At 35.5% G+C, this 21,516-nt stretch overlaps 1 protein-coding gene across 3 annotated transcripts in view; it reads right to left on the minus strand.

The window, feature by feature from the left end:
• LOC128876311 (serine/threonine-protein kinase 25) overlaps positions 1-21,516 on the minus strand; it is a 250,957-nt gene that overhangs the window by 8,780 nt on the left and 220,661 nt on the right. For all 3 annotated transcript variants that reach the window (XM_054122566.1, XM_054122565.1, XM_054122564.1), the window contains 7 exons: positions 10,567-10,732; positions 9,231-9,388; positions 5,423-5,608; positions 4,288-4,433; positions 2,729-3,011; positions 977-1,318; positions 43-269 (listed from right to left, as the gene is read on the minus strand). In XM_054122566.1, coding sequence (XP_053978541.1) covers positions 43-269; positions 977-1,318; positions 2,729-3,011; positions 4,288-4,433; positions 5,423-5,608; positions 9,231-9,388; positions 10,567-10,732 — 1,508 coding nt within the window. The remainder of the gene's footprint in view (positions 1-42; positions 270-976; positions 1,319-2,728; positions 3,012-4,287; positions 4,434-5,422; positions 5,609-9,230; positions 9,389-10,566; positions 10,733-21,516) is intronic.

Raw genomic sequence — 21,516 nt, forward strand, 5'->3', positions numbered from 1 at the left:
CGATGACGTTCATGATGCGAACAAATTAAAGAGAATCGTTACCTCAGAATGACCTTCTCCATCAGCATAGACAAACGACCCTCGGAGTGATTGGCAGGAAGCAAGGACTTGAGGAGCTCCCTGATGAGGGCCTCGGTCATTCCTGGCGAATTACGTTCCGCTGTCTCGAATGCTCCGCGTAGTTCGTCTATCGTGCCTCCGTTCTTTCGTATACCACTTCCGCCCTCGCCATTATTGTCTCTCACCGAATATTGATGTTTCCGTTGAAGCTGCGACAAATAAAGAGAACAAAAGATATATTTTAATGACAGTATAGAACCCCTATCTTCTTCATCGAAACTACGAACGAGCCAAGAGAAACGAAATATTGGGGTAATATTACGCGAGTTAGGTACTACGGCGTTCTTGCAAGGGAAAACAACCTAGGAAGTTGGATAAGTTATCTTTCTTGATTAATTTATTGCAACATAATAAACACGTTATTTATTCAAGACTTATTCAGGACAGAGTGTTTGAGAGTGAAAATTAATTGTAATAATGATGAAAAAAAAAAATTGACATCGCTATGCTAATTCTCGTGAACTTGATCACTTATTATCTGATATTAGAACATGTGTTTATTAATGGTAGTCACAATTTCTCTTGCAGAGTTCAACTTAAGAACCAAGATAATTAGTAAGACGATAAACGGACGCCTACTAACGGCTTATTACTATCAGTTACCACTGATAGGGGTTCTTATTCTAACGAACCCTCAAGAGTTGACAAAAACGAAAAAGGAAAGTCTTTCCTTTGTAAACGGAAAATTAAAGTCTTCGTAAAACTCTAGTCACACGCTGTTGCAAGGAGTATATTCATTTCTCTCGGGTTTTACGTTACTGTGAAACTACTTAAGCTTAAACAACAACATCAGGGGGCGAACTCGACTTAGAATGGAACATTGATAATAATTAGTTGATTTAAGAAAGTTACTTACCTCGGAAAGAAGAGGTAAAACGACGTCGGAAAGAGCTGCGCTTCGCGGATGCTTCTGATCCTGTGAGCTCCTCGGTCTTTGTTTGTCTTCACCGAGCCTATGGTCCACCATAGGTACGACAGGTACGTCCGGTTTGCTACACCTCTTCTCTTTCGAACCAAAGTCCCTTTCTCGGACTTCTCTGTCCCTTTCTCGGCCCTCCCTGTCTCTGCCGTCTCTGGTATCACGGATCTCCTTCAGTTCCCTCAGCGAGGAGTCTCGATTGAAGTCGCGGTAATCGCGATCATCCCTTTTCTCCCGCGTATCAACCGGTGGAGGCGGTGCGGCCTCGTGCGGTCGGGACTGAAAAATATAATTAAATATATCGTTAAACAATCAGCTATATTAAAAACAGCGGAAGTATGACTTCATCCCAGTGGTACGCATAGTGTTAACATTTTCGCTGCGGACGAAAATAAGTAGCCGTTCGCTGGGAGCTGCAATTATGATATTTCTTTTAATGAAAAATTTCTTACAAATGTTCTGATTATTTTGAAAAACATTTACTTGCGGTAACTTATTTTATATATAATAGTGTTGCGAGCACCATGGATGGATGGATTCAAATCTCTACATTTAATTACATTCCTATCGTACACATTTCTATTGTAAAGCTAATTGTTATTTATTAAAGTTCTTGTTAACTCGTGATGTCGAAACTCAACGATATCATTGCCGAACAAAAAAAATGAAAACTGAAAAATAATAAAAACAACCATATATTTTCAGTTGGACGCACATGTGCGTCATCCGCAGCGAAAGTGTTAAGTAATAGTACTTTCATAAAAATATCATGAAAAGGAAATAAATTCATTATTCTAAAAAGTAAACGAACTTCTATTAGTTCTTTACTACGGTTATACGGAATGAAATTAACTGTACAAGGACAATTATATTAGAGGGACCGAAAAGTAATGTCATTTTCTTTACATCAAAGTCAAATAAATTCTTAATAAGTTTCTATTTTTAATCAATTACGTAATCACTCTCGTTGTCAACAGCTTTTTGACATCTAGTGTGCAAATGTTTAATGCCAGATCGATAAAAATCAAGGAACTGATGAATGATAAATAAGAATTGACATTCGCAGAAACGACATTACTTTCCAGTCCACCTAATATAATATCGCGCAACACGCATAAGTGAAGGTTTACAACAAGGCAAGATTATTATTGCTCCGATATCAAAATCATTTAATCCTGTATGATGAAGGTAAAAACAGATTGGAAAATCCGTTTTTCTCATTCAAAGTTTGTCAGTGTTGAAGGTGTGGAATGAAATTTTCTTTCAATCGATCCTGTAAATGATAGTGATCGTTATTTTAATACTTTAAAGCAATTTAATACTTTTGTACTTCGATACTTGAGCACTTTACTGTTTAGGGAAGGAAAGAAACTTTGTTTGTCAGTTTTTCATTGTGAAAGAAAGTTTGTCAGTGTTGAAGATGTGGTATGAATTCTTCTTTCAATCGATGGTGTAAATGACAGTGATCGTTATTTAAATACTTTTGTACTTCAATACTTGAGCACTTTACTGTTTAGAGAAGGAAAGAAATAAAAAACATTGTCCACCATTCTGCATCTCTAATCGCTCACGTAGCTTGAATATGAAGCACAAGTACGACCGAATCCGCGATCCTCAAGGATCTCTGAATCCGTCAAAGGCTGAAGTGTATTCGGATTTAATTAGGATTGTACGGAAGCGGATGATTACCGGTGTGTGCTTAGCTTGGCCATCGCGCACCGAGTCTCTCGATTCGCTCCTGTAATGGTTCAATGTAGAATCCTTCGGCGGAGACCTCGAGGCTCCGTTGGCGTGTGGCTTCGTTTGCTGATTGTGATTGGAGGATCTGTGGTTCGGCGTATGCGTTAGCGTCAACGAGGTCGGCTGATCGTCCAGCGGTAGCATGGGCACGACGGAACCCTTTACCCCGTGGGGACCCTTCACGGTCATTATCCATGGTTCGTCCATGTCGCTATCCTGCTTCGACTCCTCCCTGCAACAGGAACGAATATTGTGACACCATTTCCCATGATTATACTTATCAACTCCCCGAATCGTTGGAAATCCGTTTCAATCCCTTCGTGCCTTGGCAACCTTATGGTGTATCGTTTACGATACGCATCAGTTCCGGATAATTACACTAGAGTAAGTGACAATTTATTTTAAAATCTATTATTACCAGACTGCGGATTTTATGCATTTAAGATATATAGTTACATGGAAAACATACAACAAATGTAAATAATATATGTTGAATACATTCTGCAAGTAATATATTAAGTCATACTAAAAGTTAATGCCACTTATTCCTCTGTTACTAAAATTATTATGTGAAACATACTCTTAAGTTTTATAAAAAAAAAGGTAATCTCTCTTATTTTATAATATTTTCTCACCTTTTTTTTAAATTAAATATTATACTACTAACCCAGACCTAATAATAAAATTGTTGTTTCATTTTGCCCAAGTGCACATACCTTTTGGTTATGCTTAGCATGTATTTATAACATTAGCTAGTATCACAGATGCATAAAATTAGCAGTCTATGTGTCATAATGAATCTTGATTAATTATACATATATTTGGAAGAATGCATATCTAACTTCTGATATAAAAAATCATTAAAATGTAATTATTTGTTACTCGCACAGAAAGTTATTTACGAATGAACCCAATATATTATTAGGCAAGCTTGTTGTGGGCAACTTTGCAGTCGCAAACAAATATTCATTTTATGTTGTGCTCATTTGGTTTAAAGTCATGTTTGAAATTTACAAAGATCAAAAATAAAATAAGTAATACCTTGTTCGAGACTGTAAAATTATCATTCTTTAACTTATATTATTATTATAATATCATCTGCGAGTCTTTATTTAATAGATCATCGTTTAACATTATTTCAGTACTTGTAACTTAGCTCAACAAATTCGTACTTCTTTCCTATTCTTGAAACAATAGAAAAATGATATTATCTTTGTAAGCAGAATCTTATTTTAAAATATAACGAAATCAAAGTTTATATGTGAATTCTCTTCAATAGAGAACTATATTTCGAAAAATTGGATCGTTTGTCTCAAACAAGCGTAATTCACTCAAGTATTACTAAAAGACATAAAGTTGGCCATCTACAGATACAAAAAATGCTGAACACGTTCAAGTGACCCAAAAATAATTTGTTCTGTACAGAGGTAAAGCAAAAATGACGCAGCAGATGTATCGATAACACGTAGATAAAAACGACAATAATTTAAGTAGGCGTCGATACTCACGAATCCGAATTTTCGCTCTCCGTCTCGGATTCCTCGCTGCGCTGCGACTTCCACTTTTTATACCGGTCTATGAGATCGATCAGGTACGAGTTCTTCTTCGCCTTTCTGATGAATTGGAACTTCAACAGTTCTTTCGCCGTCGGCCTCTGAAACAATCACAAAAAGGACGATTCATTGTCCCTCCAGAAAAAAAAGCACGAGCACGATTCAAGGAAAGGGAAACGAAATAATCAAACGCGGAGTTAAGTTTCGGCGGAGATCATTCGATGAATTCCCGAGGACCGGAAGACGCTGACAAAAGGGGGATTGGAAAGATTGCTCGACGAAGTACGTGCTGATGGGATGCAGATTAGCAGGGAATCGTCGAAAAGATGGCCAAAATGCAATTTCTGAAGTTTCTGACGGCCTCTTTTTAAATATTGTGTCGTATACGTGTGTATTAAATGCTATTTGAAATTTGAAAAAATAGTAATTTGTTGTGGATATATATGTATATACAGCATAATTATAGCACTACATACAGTCAGTGTAATAAATATTCGTACAGAGACCATGTATTTTAAATTGGTTGCTGTACGAATGCTTCTTACACTGACTGTACATTTTTAAACTTTTCAGACTTTTGAGTAGGACCTGAAAAATATCAATTATATTATATATGCGACATGGAATAATCAAAATAGTGATTTTCACTTGATGCGTAACTGTAGCATGAGCAACATAAATAAGCGAGTTTCGTTAACTTTAGAGTTGCGACTCGTGTAAATGAACTCTCTAATTTTTTTTTATAAAGTTAGACATTGTATTTAGTATATTATACATTAAAAAATATCAGGTGGTACATTATCGTTATAAGAGTATAGTATTAAATAAGATTTCGTCATAAGGAGTATATTATTAAATAAAATTACAGTTGTAGATTGTATCACCCGCGTTGTTCTCTATACGCAAGAAAATGTGAAAATTAAGGAAACGAGAAAAATCGTCAACTTTGAAGTGTTACATCTTAGAAAATAATCATTACATTTAGAGAACACAAGTACTTGCGTATTTAAAAATTGAATTTTGGCCAGGTTATTCGCGAAATGAACCACTGCGTCGGCTTGTATTCAACGGTGCATGAAGATCAACTTACGTTTTCGGGGTCCTTGTTCAGACAGGCCTCGACGAACTCCTTGAACTGCTTCGTGTAATTTCCGGTTAGCTGAGGAGGATTGTTCTTCGGTATGAGGAACAGGACCCTCATGGGATGCAGTTCGCTGTTCGGCGGTTCTCCCTTGGCCAATTCGATCGCGGTGATGCCCAACGACCAAATGTCAGCCTGAGGAACAAGCGTTCTTCGTTTTACATAGTTGACGAAGTGTTAATGGAACGCTAATCGCTTCGTGACCGCTTCTTGCGCCTTCCAGGGGCCCGTAAAGACCGTCGAAAGAGGCAAGGAGGGACGACAGGTCGCTTTCATTATTATTTGATGTTCCACAAATAGGTATAAGGATGTGGATAGAGGGCTGAAATGGCTCCATATTATTAGGTAGTCACGAAAGTTTCTTTCGCGACTTGCATTCAGCTGTTTCGTGTGCCAGTGTTTATATAAATATCGACCCTATCTCTTGGAAGTTGTTATTATAACAGTGACAGAGCAAAGAACATAAAACATGAGAAATTTTTGGGATAACTTAACACTTTTTTAAAAATAGCTATAATATTTGAAGACCAAGAGGGAGAAACTCGTTACGTCCAAAAATTAAAAAATGGGGAAAATCGTGATTGTAGTTTACATAACTCCTAGGAGCATTAATAGTGGTTTAAAAATTCGGCAAAAATACATATTTCGAAGTTAAATGTATCTAATAGTTTAGAAATCAGGTGAAAGAAATTACCCAGGTAACGGAAAAGAGGGAAATTCGTTCTTATAGTCAACATTTTTTTCGATTGTATTTAACTGAGATGGAGTCTAACGATTTTGCACAACTTGATAGAATGTAATTTTGTTTTTGTGCTAAACTACAGAGAAGATATCTTTAAAATATTTCTAAAACACGATAAATTAAAAGTGTGTGAGTAAAAGAATTCATCGGAAGCCAATATTTAGTACATACTTTAATATCTAATAATATTCCTTTAGTTGAATAACGAAATTAAGTATCTATGATTTCGAAAAGAATTTTATACTAAAAGATATATTAACATACATAATTAAAATGATAATATGCAATCATATAAATATAATATAAAGTCATAAATTTTGAATTGCGTAAAAATTAAAACTTCTAGATCACGGTACAAATTATTGTAAACAGGAACGAATTCCTAATACTTCTATAGAGTACATAAACTTTATAGCACAATAACAAATTCCGAAGCTGGTTGTATTAGGAGACCAAGATGGTTAAGGATTTCGAGAAGATGAATACAAATATTTAAAGAAATAAAAAAGTTAACAAAAAACATTTGTGTTTCCTTTTTTCCCCGAGTATCTATCAGATCATGTTGACGATGACGTTCAACTATGTATATTTATTGAACGCTCGAGCAACAGCACTTGTAAACGTGCTTTAATTAGCTATTAATGTTTCGACCGCGTGAAGTGCGATTCCCTTCTGAATGATGGATACGATATGTACACAGCTTATTATACGAACAAGTGACGTCAGACACATCGAAATCGAACAAAAAACACAAGGTCATTTGCATATAGATTTACATATTATGGATATGCTGTTAAGAATAAAACAACAAAAGTGGTCCTCTCGTAAAACCAAACCACTAGTTTCAAGTAATAAGGATACTTCTGTTAGTCATGCTACTTTGTCAGAAATATTAGACATCTCTCAAAGAAGGAGATTAGTCTAACGTGCTATCTATAAATGCAAATTTACGAACACGAGACGAAGAGAAATTCTGGTGAAGCGTTGATCGATGAGACAGACACTTGTTCCCTTTTCCTTCCATCATCATATGCAAATCTATATGCAAAACGGCTTGTGTTTTGCCTGATGTCACTTATTCGCATAATAAGCTATGTAGATTTCTTCACGATCGTGTATTTTATATTGCTATTTATCGTGTAGAAGAGGTCCTTACACTACGTGTTCGAAACGATAATGGCTAATTGAAGCACATTCACCTGCGTTGTCGCTCCTGTGGTTGATACGTAAATATACTGTGCAGAGATGAGAAAATGACTAGCAAGTCTGATTGCTAACAGTATAATTTTCTTGAGTGTATTACAGTATAGAATTCTGCATTCTTGGATCTTATATTGTAGAATAACATTGTATACTTTTGTATTCTATATTGTAGAGTAGAATTCTATATTCTTGTATCTGTAGTGTAATATAAAATTCTCCTTATTTAATGTATTGGAGCATTATACACATAATCCATATTACAGTCTAGAATTCTTTAATATAACCTAGGAGATTATATTGTTATCGTTCAGTCATTTTCTTGTATCTACATAGTATTTAGTTAAATAAAATAGAAGAAATTAAAAATTTCTTTGATTGTAAGAACAAAGAACATTTTTATTAGAAATCATTTGGAATCTATTTCCCAGTCCTTTCCAAGCAGAACACAAATATAGAGCTGGGCAAAATGTTATTCCAAATAATAATTAGTAGTTTAGTTATGTAGTAATTGCTCGATCCTAGTAGATACTATTTACTCTTTGATTGCGAAGGGCGTATATATACATCCTCGAAAAATGGGGTCAGAGAAATGTTTATATACGTTAAATCAATTTTTAAAAAATATCACCTTGTAGGTGATGATGAGACGAAACTTTTTTATATTTACAGTTTATTCATAAGACGGTTAGTTTCGAAAATAAAAATTCGAAAGTTACAAAGTTTGTTGCAAAAATTGAATTTCAGGAAAAAGGTCTTCTTTTCATTTTTTATCTCTGAAACTAAACGTCGTATGAATAAACTCTAAATATAGAAAAGCTTCGTTTTGTTATTCTCTATAAAGTGATTATCAGAAGTTTTTTTAAATTCGATTATTCTACTGTTGTTTTTTTTCTTTAAGATAACAACAACAGGATCAGACTACTACGAGATCTCAGGAAAAAGGTATTTTAAGTTTTTAATTTTTATCAGTGAAACTAAACGTCGTATGAATAAACTGTAAATATAAAAAAAGTTCCGTCTTATCATTCCCCATAAGTTCATATTGTTTTTTAAATTCACACCTTCTACGTCTTTCAGAATTTCCAGCAATAATCTTCCCGCAGGGGTTAATATAAAATTCAGTCTGTTTGAGATTTCAACTATTTTTAATTTGAGATTTCGAACCTACAACTCCTGCTTTATTTTCCAATTTCTCTTTATATTCCACCGGAAAGTACAAGCTACATAATTTTCTGAACGGCGAGTTACAATAATTATTAAACAATATTAGGATCTCTATTACTTAGCCAAGAAAACCTTTCAAAAAACTATACGATCTTTGCACGGTATATAATTCATAAGAAAATTCTAAAATTAAATAGGAGCACAGAACTGGTCATTCATTGTGCTTGTCGGGAACTAAGGTTGTGTGAAATGACGAAGACCTAAGGGCAGAGTCCTTTCCCGTGAATACTTGCGCGAAAATAGACCGTCAGCTCGCGTCTACTCCTATTAGTTGTATTATTCTTGTTGGTTGCGAAGCTAATATTGGCTTTGGAAACGACCTGACGGTTACGGATACAGGTATCAGTGTGGGAATGGTTCATGGACAGAGAAGAGAGCCGGGATTAAAGTTTCCAGAAGTTGTTCTACGCGAACTACGAAATCGTACTAAAACCGACCAAGTTGAGTCATTGGCGAGTAATGAAATTAAATCTACAGGATTACCGACCTAGCCGCAGCCTGCAAACATCGCGTCCGAAACTACAATAACGAGATTGAAAATACGCCTCGACTCTCGGGACCACGTTTCGATTGGTCTTCTGTAATTACCTTGAAATCGTAGGAGGTCTGTTTGATCACTTCCGGTGCCATCCAGAACGGCGTCCCGACGAAAGTGTTCCGTTTGCTGGTCGTGTTGGTCAACTGTCCAGCCACGCCGAAGTCGGCTAGTTTAACGTCGCCCATTTCGCTCAACAGAACGTTCGCCGCTTTGAAACAAAACAATACGACAGTTATGGAAACAATTCTACCATTGCTGGAGTCGAGTATTTGTCGCGCACCGATACTTCTACTGGCAAAAAGACAGTGCTCGATACAAGCGTGCCTTAATTAATATTATTGCGATTTGAAAAGGTACGCAATTCTTATTAAATTGTTTCTACCTTGCTTAGTTGTTTTATCATGAAACTAACACTTACATAATTTAACCCTCTCTAGGCCGAATATTTGTTCTGCAAACTACTTGCAATTGCTTATACAGGATGCGAATATGGTCGAGAATGTGTGCAAATGCGAAAATATATGAAATATTAATAATAATTTACGTGCTGTACCGTTTAGATGATTAGACATATGTACTTTCATTCTAGTTTTACTTCTTCTTCTGAAGTTTTGAAAATACGAAATTGCATATAAATTCACAGTTGAGTCATTATAAACAAAATATCTTCGCAACTTAACGCGCTACAAACAGTCAAGGCAGTAATCGTTACTAACCAAGTTACTAATCGTTATATAATAATAAACGGTGGCTGAGAAATTATTTCCTCCTTCGAACAGCGATACTTGTGTTGGAAAAAGTATGAGTAATACAGCGAGTTAAAATAATTATTTCCACTTTTACTTTTAAAGTAATTATATTGCACTTGTTATCTCACTATATTGGACAGCTAAATAAACAAACATTTAAAAATCATCTAACGTAAAATTTCCACGATAAATTCGGATACGAACAAAGTTTAAAAATAATAATAAACGGTGACTGAAAAATTATCTCCTCTTTCGAACGGTGATACTTATGTTGGAAAAAGTATGAGTAATACGGCGAGTTAAAATAATTATTTCCACTTTTACTTTTAAAGTAATTATATTGCACTTGTTATCTCACTATATTGGAAAGCTAATAGAAAATAAACGAACATTTAAAAATCATCTAACGTCAAATTTCCACGATAAATTCGGATACGAACAAAGTTTAAAAAATATTCAGAAATATTAGACAGAGAATAACGATCAAAGAAAGACCACGAGCATTTTGCACACTCTTTACACGCAGACTGCGTCTGGAGGGTTCAAAGCACGATGGTTTCTTCTTAACAAACGATCCTCCTTAAGAGACACTAAGAGCTTATTATTCTTTGCTTTCTTCTTTTTCCAGCGAATTCACCTTTAATATCGCGATGAAGCTTCCGTTCGCTGTGAAGATAATCCAACCCTTTGAGCACCTCGCGCAATATCACCGCGATATGCATTTCCTCGAAGCTACCGGCCTTCATCAAGTCCAGGGCCGAGCCGCCACCCAAGTACTCCATAATAATCCATAGTTTCGTTCCCTGCAAACAGAGGAAGATTCACGTTTTACCCATCCGTTCGGAAAACGCTTCCGCGTCTGGAAATTACGTTTACGGTTCGGCTATTAAATTGTCAGCCAATCGTTGTTCGTTTTTTACCGTTGGACAGATCGTGATCTGATTAACATCAAACTTGCCGTAATCGATCAAGGGGGAGGGAGAGCAATTTGTTGGGGGACCTGGACTTATCCTTTAATGTAGGAACCATTTAAATGTCAGAGATGGGCAAAACCCTAGGCTTCGAATAAATCTGAAATTTGCCGATGTGTTTGTCTTGTTTCCTCCTTCGAAAAATGTTCAAAAGGGGAAACGAGACAAACATATTGTGACGTGTGGCGGAGAAAGAGAAGAAGCTCACGCGTCACAGCAATTTATTTAACAAATTTATATATATTTTACTTGCTTATCGGCAAGGTCAGGTCTTTGTCGCAGCAGTCCCGTACGGGCCCTGTCTCGTATGTGAATTTCTAAGTGAAATCTAGATAGAAATGTAAGGATGCGAGCGGATTGAAACGGTGAATACGAATTACAATGATAATTTTACTGCTGAAAGAAGGCTATCGTGTTTAATTGAATAGAACTTCGGATTATGGTACAGTTAGAAATGATATACTTGTAATTTAAACAAATGACTCGAACAACGATGTCCGAAATACAGAAATTTGCTCTTTTAATTAGTTACGATCTTTCGTTCTCTCGTTCTCACTTTACAAGTACACTTTACAAGTTATACATATATATATATATATATATATATAAATAAATTATATATATATATAAATAAAACTATCGGAATAAATGTACAATAATCAGTTAGGTACCACCCATGAACATCAATTTGGGTTTACCCGGAAATGAAATATCATTTTTGATATTCCGAGTGGTCACAATTATGCAAAAGTACATATAACAATATCGTATTGAAGGATAACACTCACCACTAAGATTTATGATAGAATTTATCGCTGGGATATTCAGCTACGATACTGAGACTGGTGGGTGCTGTTCGTCGATGATGCTCTGGTCGGAGGAAAAGCACACACACGTGAAAGAATTATAATTTACGTAATCAAAAGCGAAATTACTATTTACAAAAAGGAAAAAGAAAATCTAAATCTAAAATGCTTTAAATAAATTAAAATAAAATTATTTTAACGAGGAATAAGAGTCCTTGCCTATCACTCACTTTTCACAAAATGAATTTACTTTAATACGGCAACTCTGCTCTAAACTATTCGCTCGGACTACTATCACGCTTTCGCGACTGTACGATGAGAAGTGATCTCGGCTCGCGCTTTGTTCAACCACGTAAACTCTGTCGAACGTTCTAGAAGGTTCGAAGACAAATGATCTAGAAGCACGTGATGGAAGATTCGTTGATATAAAAACTACCAACATTGCTCGGCGACTTGGTACGCGCGAGAATCTTGTGTTGACAAATGGTACCATCCCTTCGCGTCTCGCGCCGCCGAATTGCTCAATTCGTCCACGCGACAACGTTACGCGAGTGCGAAACACAAGGCCGCTTCAAGTTACACCTTAGCTTCCAGAACGTTCGAAATGAAGAAATGCCGAAAGAAATGCTTAACTCGATTTCGTGGTATTTATACATCTCTCCTTTGAGCGATGTCTGTAACAGTCGTATCAAATATTTAAGAGAAACGAATAATATTTGAATTTAGCAATGATACGTTGTGTGCTTATCCTTTACCACGACGCTTGAATATTTATATCGTATATATAACAATTAACGCATTACTTTCGCAAGACGCAACGCGTACATACTATTATATTTACAATGCGAAACATATTAAACACATTAAACATATTTACAAGATTTACCCGCGGCGCGACGTTGCCAGCAGGGCGAAAGTGGCGTAACGACGTTGATTTCATGGAGAGAATGTGTATTCTTTCTCATAACGAATTTAGCAAACTACCGTCAAAGGCTAGGTTTGTGTTCGATTAGAACGAATTCGGGATGGTAAACCATCTCGAACACATTCTTGCCGACGAAATCAAGAAAAATACAAATTTTAATTGTCAACACGTAACAATATCGGCAAACTTCAGATTTATTCGAAGCCTAGGGTTTTGACCATCGCTGTTAAATGTAATACTAATCGCACTTAATATAGGGCATAGCAATCTCAACTAAGTGTGATAATTAAGATATTATAGAGGAAAGTCATTTTCTTTAAGACTGTTGTTAACTTAACGACTTCGATGTCTTGTGTTGTTCATTCGTGTTCTGAACAAGCAGTTACATATTGTGAGTTAGTACGTATATTATAAACTACACTAAAATCCCTAAATAACAATCCAACACTTAAGGTAGGACAGTAGTTGAGATTCTATCAATAGTCGAGAATATCAATTGAGATCTTCTTAAATAAGTAAAATGTAGCAGTAGTTCTATGTAGCAGTGGTTCTACCAACACTAGTGACTATAAGGCGATCTTATTTGTTGTATAAATTAATAACCATCATTGTTTTTAATATACCACTATCCTATACATTTTAATATCCTATTATAGAGAAACAGGATGGTCGAAGAAACAGCCACAATTTTGCATCGAAAATTCTTTTTGAGTATTGAATCAAATCAACAAGAAAATCTTTAGTTTCTTTGTTTAAGATAACAATTAAAGGCTCTACAATCCTCGCAGTAAGAGGACTATGAACATGACATATGTAATCAACAAGAAAATCTTTAATTTCTTTGTTCAAGATAAAAATTAAAGGCTCTACAATCCTCACAGGACTACGAACATGACCATATGTGATACTTTCCACGTGCAATTCTCCATAGAAAAAAATTATTCGTAGACCTAAAAAGAGTGAATTGAATTTAGCTACTGTCCAGCACGCCCAGGTCCTGACGCATTAGCGGCTATTTTGCAAATTACGTGTGCCGTTCGCAAACGGCGGGCCGTCGTTGTTAAGCCATCAATCTTTGTTGGCTTAATGGCCGTGCCAACGCAGAACCGCGCCTTCCGCGATAATTATATCCGACATCGATGTCCAATCGGTGCGCTACCAACGTTACGCACTGGTGTTAAACCTGACTCGTTGGTTATCCGATAATCGAGGGACTGATCATTGGCTCGTACAAGGATGCTCGAGATTCCCGCTCTTTGGTCACCGGCTTGCGAAAGAATCACTAAGCAACCGCGATCGAAGCAGGATGATGACTCGGGTTAGAATGGAGGATGGTCATTCTCGAACGATGAAAAAAACGGCTGTCAAGGTAACCACTTTTATTTTAGTTATTTTCGTAACCTGGCTTTACTAAATTAACGCTTTGTCCAATGGGAACCTATTCATAGCTCTTTCGATTTCGGCGTCCACCTAATAGCGTCTTTTATCTGTGCTTTTGGTTATCAATAGACTGCGAATGTTCGTGCATTTACAGTGGGTGTAGAATGTATTCGTACACCGATCAATTTCCTAAAAAACTTTTGTGTGAAATTGTAGTTTTCTTAATTCCTTTTTTTATAATCAATGATATTTTACATATTTTCAGAAATTTCTAAAATAGATATAAGTCCAAACAACATTTAGTAGTTAATATGATTTGTGAAATTAACAAAAAAATGCGAAAAGTGGGTAAAAATATAGAAGCAATAAGTATTTGTACGGTTCTTATGACGAACCATTTAGAGTAGAGTTTGTAACGTAAACACATTAGTTTATTACTTCGTACGAATTAGAAAACATCAAATTTCCAGTAAAGTACTTTTAAAAATGGCTCTAATAGAGGAATTTAGTTAATTTAGTGCTTAGAAGAGTTGCAATAATTATAAAATCAAAAGGAAATCCCACGAAGGAAGTATTAATGTAAATTTCTTATTTTTTTTTTTTAAATTAAACAGTCGTACGAATACTTATTGCTTCAATATTTCTATCGATTAATTGTTTTTTTCTTGTTAATTTCGCAACTTACATAAATAGCTATTCTTTTTTTTTTACTCTATCTATTCTAGAGATTTCCGAGAATATGTAGAATGTCATTGTTTATCAAAAGTAAGTTAATAAATTACAATTTTACATAGTTTTTTTTGGAAATTGATCAGTGTACGAATACTTTCTACACCCACTGTATGGCAAATGTATAAAAATGTCTGCATATTCGCAAAATATATAAAATATCAACTACGAAATTTATATTGCACTGTTTAGAAGGTATACTTTCATTTATATCTCAATTATTTATTTCGATCCAAAAGAACATGAATTTGCATAAATACACGCAGTTTACACGCCCTCATTTCCCCGTATTTTTACTTGCCATAAATGTATAAACATCCGCAGTCTAATAATAATCGTGGCAAGGTATGGTGTAAAAATATTGCAACGAATGATTTAGATGGACCTAAAATGAATAAGATGCTAATTCGAGCTCACGTGAAAGCCTGAAGCTTCCGATCACTGAACTGACCTCTATTAGTGAGCTATCGATGGGATCCATTAAGGAGCTATTTAAAACGTTTATATACACTACGTAACGGCAGAAAAGCCGGAAAGTTTGCTCACTTAACTTCAAAGCGTGTCGACAAGTTTCGCGAACCAATGAAGTATGAAAACACTCGCCTGGCATTGGCTGTCGACGGAATTTCGAGAATAGATCATTTACGAAATTGCAGAAATAATCGCGGGAGAAGTGCGACAACTCGAAAATTCAAAACATTTGTAACTTTGCAGACATGTAGTTGAAGTGACGCTGACGTAAATGTATTCTGTTTTGATAATGGACAGGTCCATGGTAACTCGAAAATTCAAACCATTCGAAGGTTTGCAGATATATAGGTTAGCAAATGTGTTCCGACATTGATAGAAGCCAAGGGTGGAAACATCCCATTACAAAATTTGTGTGTTTTTGTACTTTCACGAGTATCTGTGAAAGCGTAAAAAAATATCGAAAAAGAGTTCGATTCGTAAATTTACTTCGAAGAAACAATTATCGAAGAAACAGAATCAATATTTCCTTACTCAAAATTTGTTTTTATTATTACAGAATATAAAAGAATTACTAAATTTTGAATGTAAGTCTCTTTTTATATCGTTCTCGATTTTGCAGATATTTTCGCTCATTCTTGTAGCAGTGCATCTACCACTAGTCATATTTTGTAATTAACATAAATTGTAATGACTCAATGAAATCGATCCATGATATTCATAACAATATAAACGCTACCTTTATATGAGTTGGATGATTAGATAAAAAGCGTGCAAAATTAAATCAAACATCAGATATAAAAATAAAGTTTCGCCTCTGCTTTTGTTTTTTTCGTTATTAATTTTGATGTCTGATCAATTATTTTTCAAGAAATATCGTTTCTATTAACTATCAACACCTCTTATTAAACTGTCTTTAGCTTTTCACCTTCTCTACTTTTTATTAATTTCAAAAACTATATAAATCAATTCTGAAGATGACTCAAATTCAGAGACGAAACGTAAATAAAACATTACTTGTGCTAAACGAAGGCTTACCTCTTTCGAAGGTTCCTTTAATTCCCGACCATTTTCAAGAATGCTTCGTGCTCTCTCCGATAATTCCCCGACAATGCGAGTCGAGCATGATTTTTCAAGGAAACGTCGACAATGAAAGTCGATCGAGTTAATGGACTAACAGCTACTAAAAGGGTTTCCTGATTTCGTGGGAAGCTGTCGAGACGGGTGAGTCTATACGACACGAATAGTTAGGAAAGTTTAACTGCGTTTCTTGCCGGAGTTAGCGTGGCTGTCGTGGGAAGAGAGACGACGAGGAAATTGAGGAAAGGACCGTGAAAGGACTTGACCACGTCCAGCAAACCTGAAACTCTTTTTCAGAGATCTTTTGCTACGGTCCGTGAAAGTATGTACACACAGAAGATAGATGGAATCATTTCGAAGGGATTTCACAGTCGTTGCTAGCACGAGTTCCTCGTGTCTTCTTTCGGGGGCTCCAATTTTCATTTCCATTGGTCGATACATCTTTAACCCTTTGCGGTCGTACTCTCAGCCACCGAAGCAAAGAACCATACTAATCTTATATTATATTCCGCAGACTGAATCGATTTAAGCCATTAGACAATAGTAATAGATTTTAAGATATTAAAGTTTCCACGCACAATTTTGTATTGAAAAAAAATCATTCGTTATCCCCAAATATCCAGTAAAAGACCCTGCAAGATTCATAAAGATCTGTTTAATCCTTTGCACTCGAGAGGTGACTCTCAGTCACCATTAGAATTCACGCAGCAAATCTAAAATACCTAATGTTTCTTTAGGTTTAATTTCTTTGGAGCTCGAAGTGTCGATAAAATGATTGTCGGCGAGGTAAAGGTGACCTTATTCTCAAATCTAAATAGCTTAGAATTCATGGCAATAGAATACTAAGGAACATCTTGAGTTGCTGATAGATATCAGAAAAAAAGGCCTCGAGTGCAAAGGGTTAAAGTATATAGGATACTAGGATATTAAAAACAATGATGGTTATTAATTTATACAACAGATAACATCGCCTTTTAGTTACCTTATAGTCACTAGTGTCGGTAGAACCACTGCTATATAGAACTACTGCTATATTTTACTTATTTAAGAAGATCTCAATTGATATTGTCGACTATTGATAAAATCTCAACTACTGACGCTCCTACATTAAGTGTTGGATTGTTATTTAGAGATTTTAGTTTAGTTTGTAATATATGTACTAACTCACAACACGTAACTGCTTACTATGTTTATTTTATGAGAGTATGACTCGGAGGTCAGAACACGGATGAACCACACAAGACCTCGAGTCGTTAAGTTTACGATACATATAATAAATGTCACGATTAGTATTCTTTCTTTCTTTCTTTATTTATTTATTTAAGGTGTCATAGACATTAGAGGTCTATGTTACACGACAATCTATTTTCTTAAAAAATTCATAAAGAAATGCCTCGTTTTCAGCGTCCTGGGTTCCTCCCGTAAATACCATATCAGGAAGGTTTGGAAGTTTTCGACAGGGGCGTTCGATTACAGAAGTTTCGCGAAAATGCTACGGAAAATTAGACCTGGCGAATCCGTTTGTTCGCGCACGGATTGCTTATTTTTATACGCGGCGCTTTCAGCGCGGCTCTCGACGATACCTGAATGCGACATACCAGACGTGACACGCTCCTCGTGACGCGGCCGTTTTTAATGCGAGGCGACATTCATTAAACTGAAAAGCATTTTTTCCCTTCCTTCATTCAGCAGCCGTCTCTCTGTCCGCGAGATAAAAGAATCGCGAGAACAACCACGTGGAGTGAAAACGACAAACGGAAACACCGCAGGCAACGATAGGACAACGTCGTATTAGTTTCCCGGCCATTATTGGAAATACCAGAATGGAAGTATCGCTAGTGATCAAAATTTTATTTCTATTCCTCCGCTGGATTTTTTTGTTATCGATGTTTCCTCCGTGTTACGAGGTGTCGCGAGATGAAAAATACAAAAAAGTAATACAATAGGTATACTCAAAAGTAGGTATACAGTAACGTCATTTTAAATACAGGGTACACGAACAAGTTTTTCTGATTAACCAAGGAATTTAAATTAGACGAGTTTTGTAAGTGGTACAATAATTAAAAATTAGACGAGATATATACAGATTGTACGAGTAATATAAATTGTAAAGTTTAAGCAAAATACACATATTTTTCAAAGTATTCTGTTGCTTTCTTATCTTCTCATACTTTTCTATCTGTATTAAATCTATCCAAATGTACTAATATAATTTATTATTCTTAGTAAGGATTATGAACACCAAGAATAATGCAATATATTTCTTTAAAAGTTGAAGCAAATTATATTTATACATATAGTGTAGTATCTTTTATTGCAGAATGTACTTATTAGGCGTAGAAATTAATTTTGTGCTTTTACATTCGTGCATTTATAACTATGTACAGTTTAAGTAGAAATGATTCTGTTACAATATAGTACCAACCCTCGAGACCTCAAACTAATCTCCAATACAATGGATCTAAGTACGTAACCTAAGTCTAAATCTGATGGACCTTACAATGTATCTATAATATATAAAGTTCAGTAGTCAACAAAGTTTACTCTGTCCCTACATTTAATTACTTATAATTCTAGTTTAAATACACAAACACACAAATTGCTTGGCCTTCTTTCCAATGATAACTATACATACACACATATTAGGGTGGTTCTTACATGAATTTTAATGCTCGTAGGGTCTTGAATGCTTCGAAATAACTGGAAACAAATTCCCTACAAATTTCGGCTCTCCATCTCAATTTTTTGTATTCATAAAGATTGAAGTCTTTCACTTAAAATACAGGAAAGAAGACTTTTCGCATTCTGATTTTTATATTTTGAGAATGCAATAACTGAAATATTATGAGATGGTATATTCTCATAGGAAATCGACTGTTCTCTAGAAAAAGACTCTTGTAAAAATCTCCCAAGTCTACCCGGTATAAAGTTATAAGCTGGTGAAGTTGAAATTATAAGTATTCGTCTGTTTTTAAAAATGTTTAGTGTTTTCTAAATTCCCTGAGGGATTTGGTTTTAGTTATTTCAAAGCAATTAAAATCCTGCAAGCATTAAAATTCGAAACATGTGCTCTTTTGGAATGTGTGACCGAGGGAAGATTAAAATTTTCCTTGGTGTTTCTTTATAAATAAATGGTAAATTTAATTTTGTAAGACGCAGGATTATTTTCTACGTCTACTATAATCAAACGGGAACCTTCAAAGCGTAGGAAAGTCGAAACGCGTACCCAGGTATTCGGTCATCGACATAAGGGTTAGCGGAGCTTTCCATCATGGCGTCGTCCCGCGTTTGTCTGCCGCGCAAATTAACATACTCCTGACGAAACGACGGAGCAAGGAATTCCGCCAAAGTGTCGTGCTCGAAAACGTGCTCGTCGCCGACTCAAGCATACCGTTTTACGTCCAAAGTAGCTCCCGCTTATTAGAACCGGGAGTAATTAATCCTGACGCGTCTGTTTGTCTTTCTTAATTAAAAACACCACACGGTGGGGTTGACGAGACCTGAAGAGGAGATGACATTCCTTCGTCTTGCGGGATCAAGGCTAACGAAAATTGTTTGAAAGGCTGGTGTTTTTTCGTGCGGATTCCTGTCGCGCTTGGCATTCGAGCGAAGAAATTCGCTGTAAAAAGAGCAAACACGCGAGACCTGGCTAAATAAAGTCCGAGAAAAACGTCGTAATGCCTTCCTTCGTGGATCCCGCGTTCATTCCCTTGCCGTCCAACCCCATTTTGATCCTCGAAGCGAGCCCGAGTCGCGAAAGGGATGATTGAGGTACGATGTAATATTTGTTCTGCAAAAACTTTGAATTATTTCGAATTTGATATTATTTGTTCATATTTTTGTTCGTTTGATGACTGTGAGTTGTGTTAAATTTAGTACAATGCTATTATAGGATTGAAATGCCATTAGTGTACGTATAAGGTGTAGAAATTGATTTTATGCTTTTATATTTAATCATTTATGACTGTAGTTTAAGTAGAAATATTTGAACGTAATTTTGATATTGTATGTTGAATTACCAACCTTCTATGTTCTCGATCTAGTCTCTTTTCCTTACTGTTATCATTCTAATACATTACAAACATGCTTGATAATTACAATAATGGTAGAAGAATAACAATAAGCAAAATTTGATGGCTGCTAAAGTACGAAGATGCATTGCAGTTACAAACAGGTTGAGAATTTAGAAGGTTAGTACTGTAATGTACTAAAATAACAAATAAATATATCCATTTAAACTAGAGTTATAAAGGATTGTGCATTGTCTTTTATTAGATAAATGAATGAAATTAAAAAGAATGTTTTTTTTTTTAAATTGCTTTTTATCGATTATGTCTATAGCTTTGGAGTTTTTATTTTATTAACGATTTCAAAGTTTGGAATTTCGAAAACAAAAGTTATAAACTTTGCAAAGTTTCAAGTTGTTTCTCCCAGGTGTTACTTTATGCACTTATGGCAATAAGAAATATGGGAATATGTATGCTGATGTGCGTAAATTTATAAGTTTATAAAATATAAAAAAATTAAATACACGTTACACCGTTTAGAAGATAAGATATACTTTCATTTAAATTTAATTTCTGTGCCTATTCACGAAAGGGCTCACGATATCCGATGCTTACGCTTTTAATTGATAAAATATCGAAGCGATTTAATTTATTGATTCCTTATCACAGCTTGCTAAAAGAAAGGCAGTAGTTTCTATTTCACGCAGTTGCCGCACGTAGTCTTCTTAAAGAACGTTTGTACCGATACGGTAAATCTCTTCGAGTTGAAGCCGTTTCTACTGCGAGAACGTTTTTCCCACAAATTCCTGAAACTGCTGACTTGGAGGGGAGATAAGAGGTATCGGGTTTCGTCTCGCTGGCTTTTCAGTTGCAGGACCCAGGTCCTGATCGTACCGCGACTCGAGAAGATTTACTGTAATTCGACTGAAATGTTCCAAAGTCAGAGTCCTAGAATAATAGTTGCGCCCAGGACAAGGTCGTGCTAACAAGAAGTACCCTGAAGTACCATACACAATATATTCGTTACCAGATGTTTCAAACAATGTAAATTCTTTGCACTCGGAGCCATTTCTTTACAGTATGTGCAAATAGGAATCACGTCGTGTTAAATAATATAACTTATAAAGCATGTAATTTATTGTAACGGTACTTGAGCTTACACGAATCTTCATATCTTTATTTCATTAATAAATTTTAGGGGAAGAAATAATTAACCAACAT

The sequence above is a fragment of the Hylaeus volcanicus genome, chromosome 5 (genome assembly GCF_026283585.1).
Source record: "Hylaeus volcanicus isolate JK05 chromosome 5, UHH_iyHylVolc1.0_haploid, whole genome shotgun sequence".
Taxonomy (NCBI): Eukaryota; Metazoa; Arthropoda; class Insecta; order Hymenoptera; family Colletidae; genus Hylaeus; species Hylaeus volcanicus.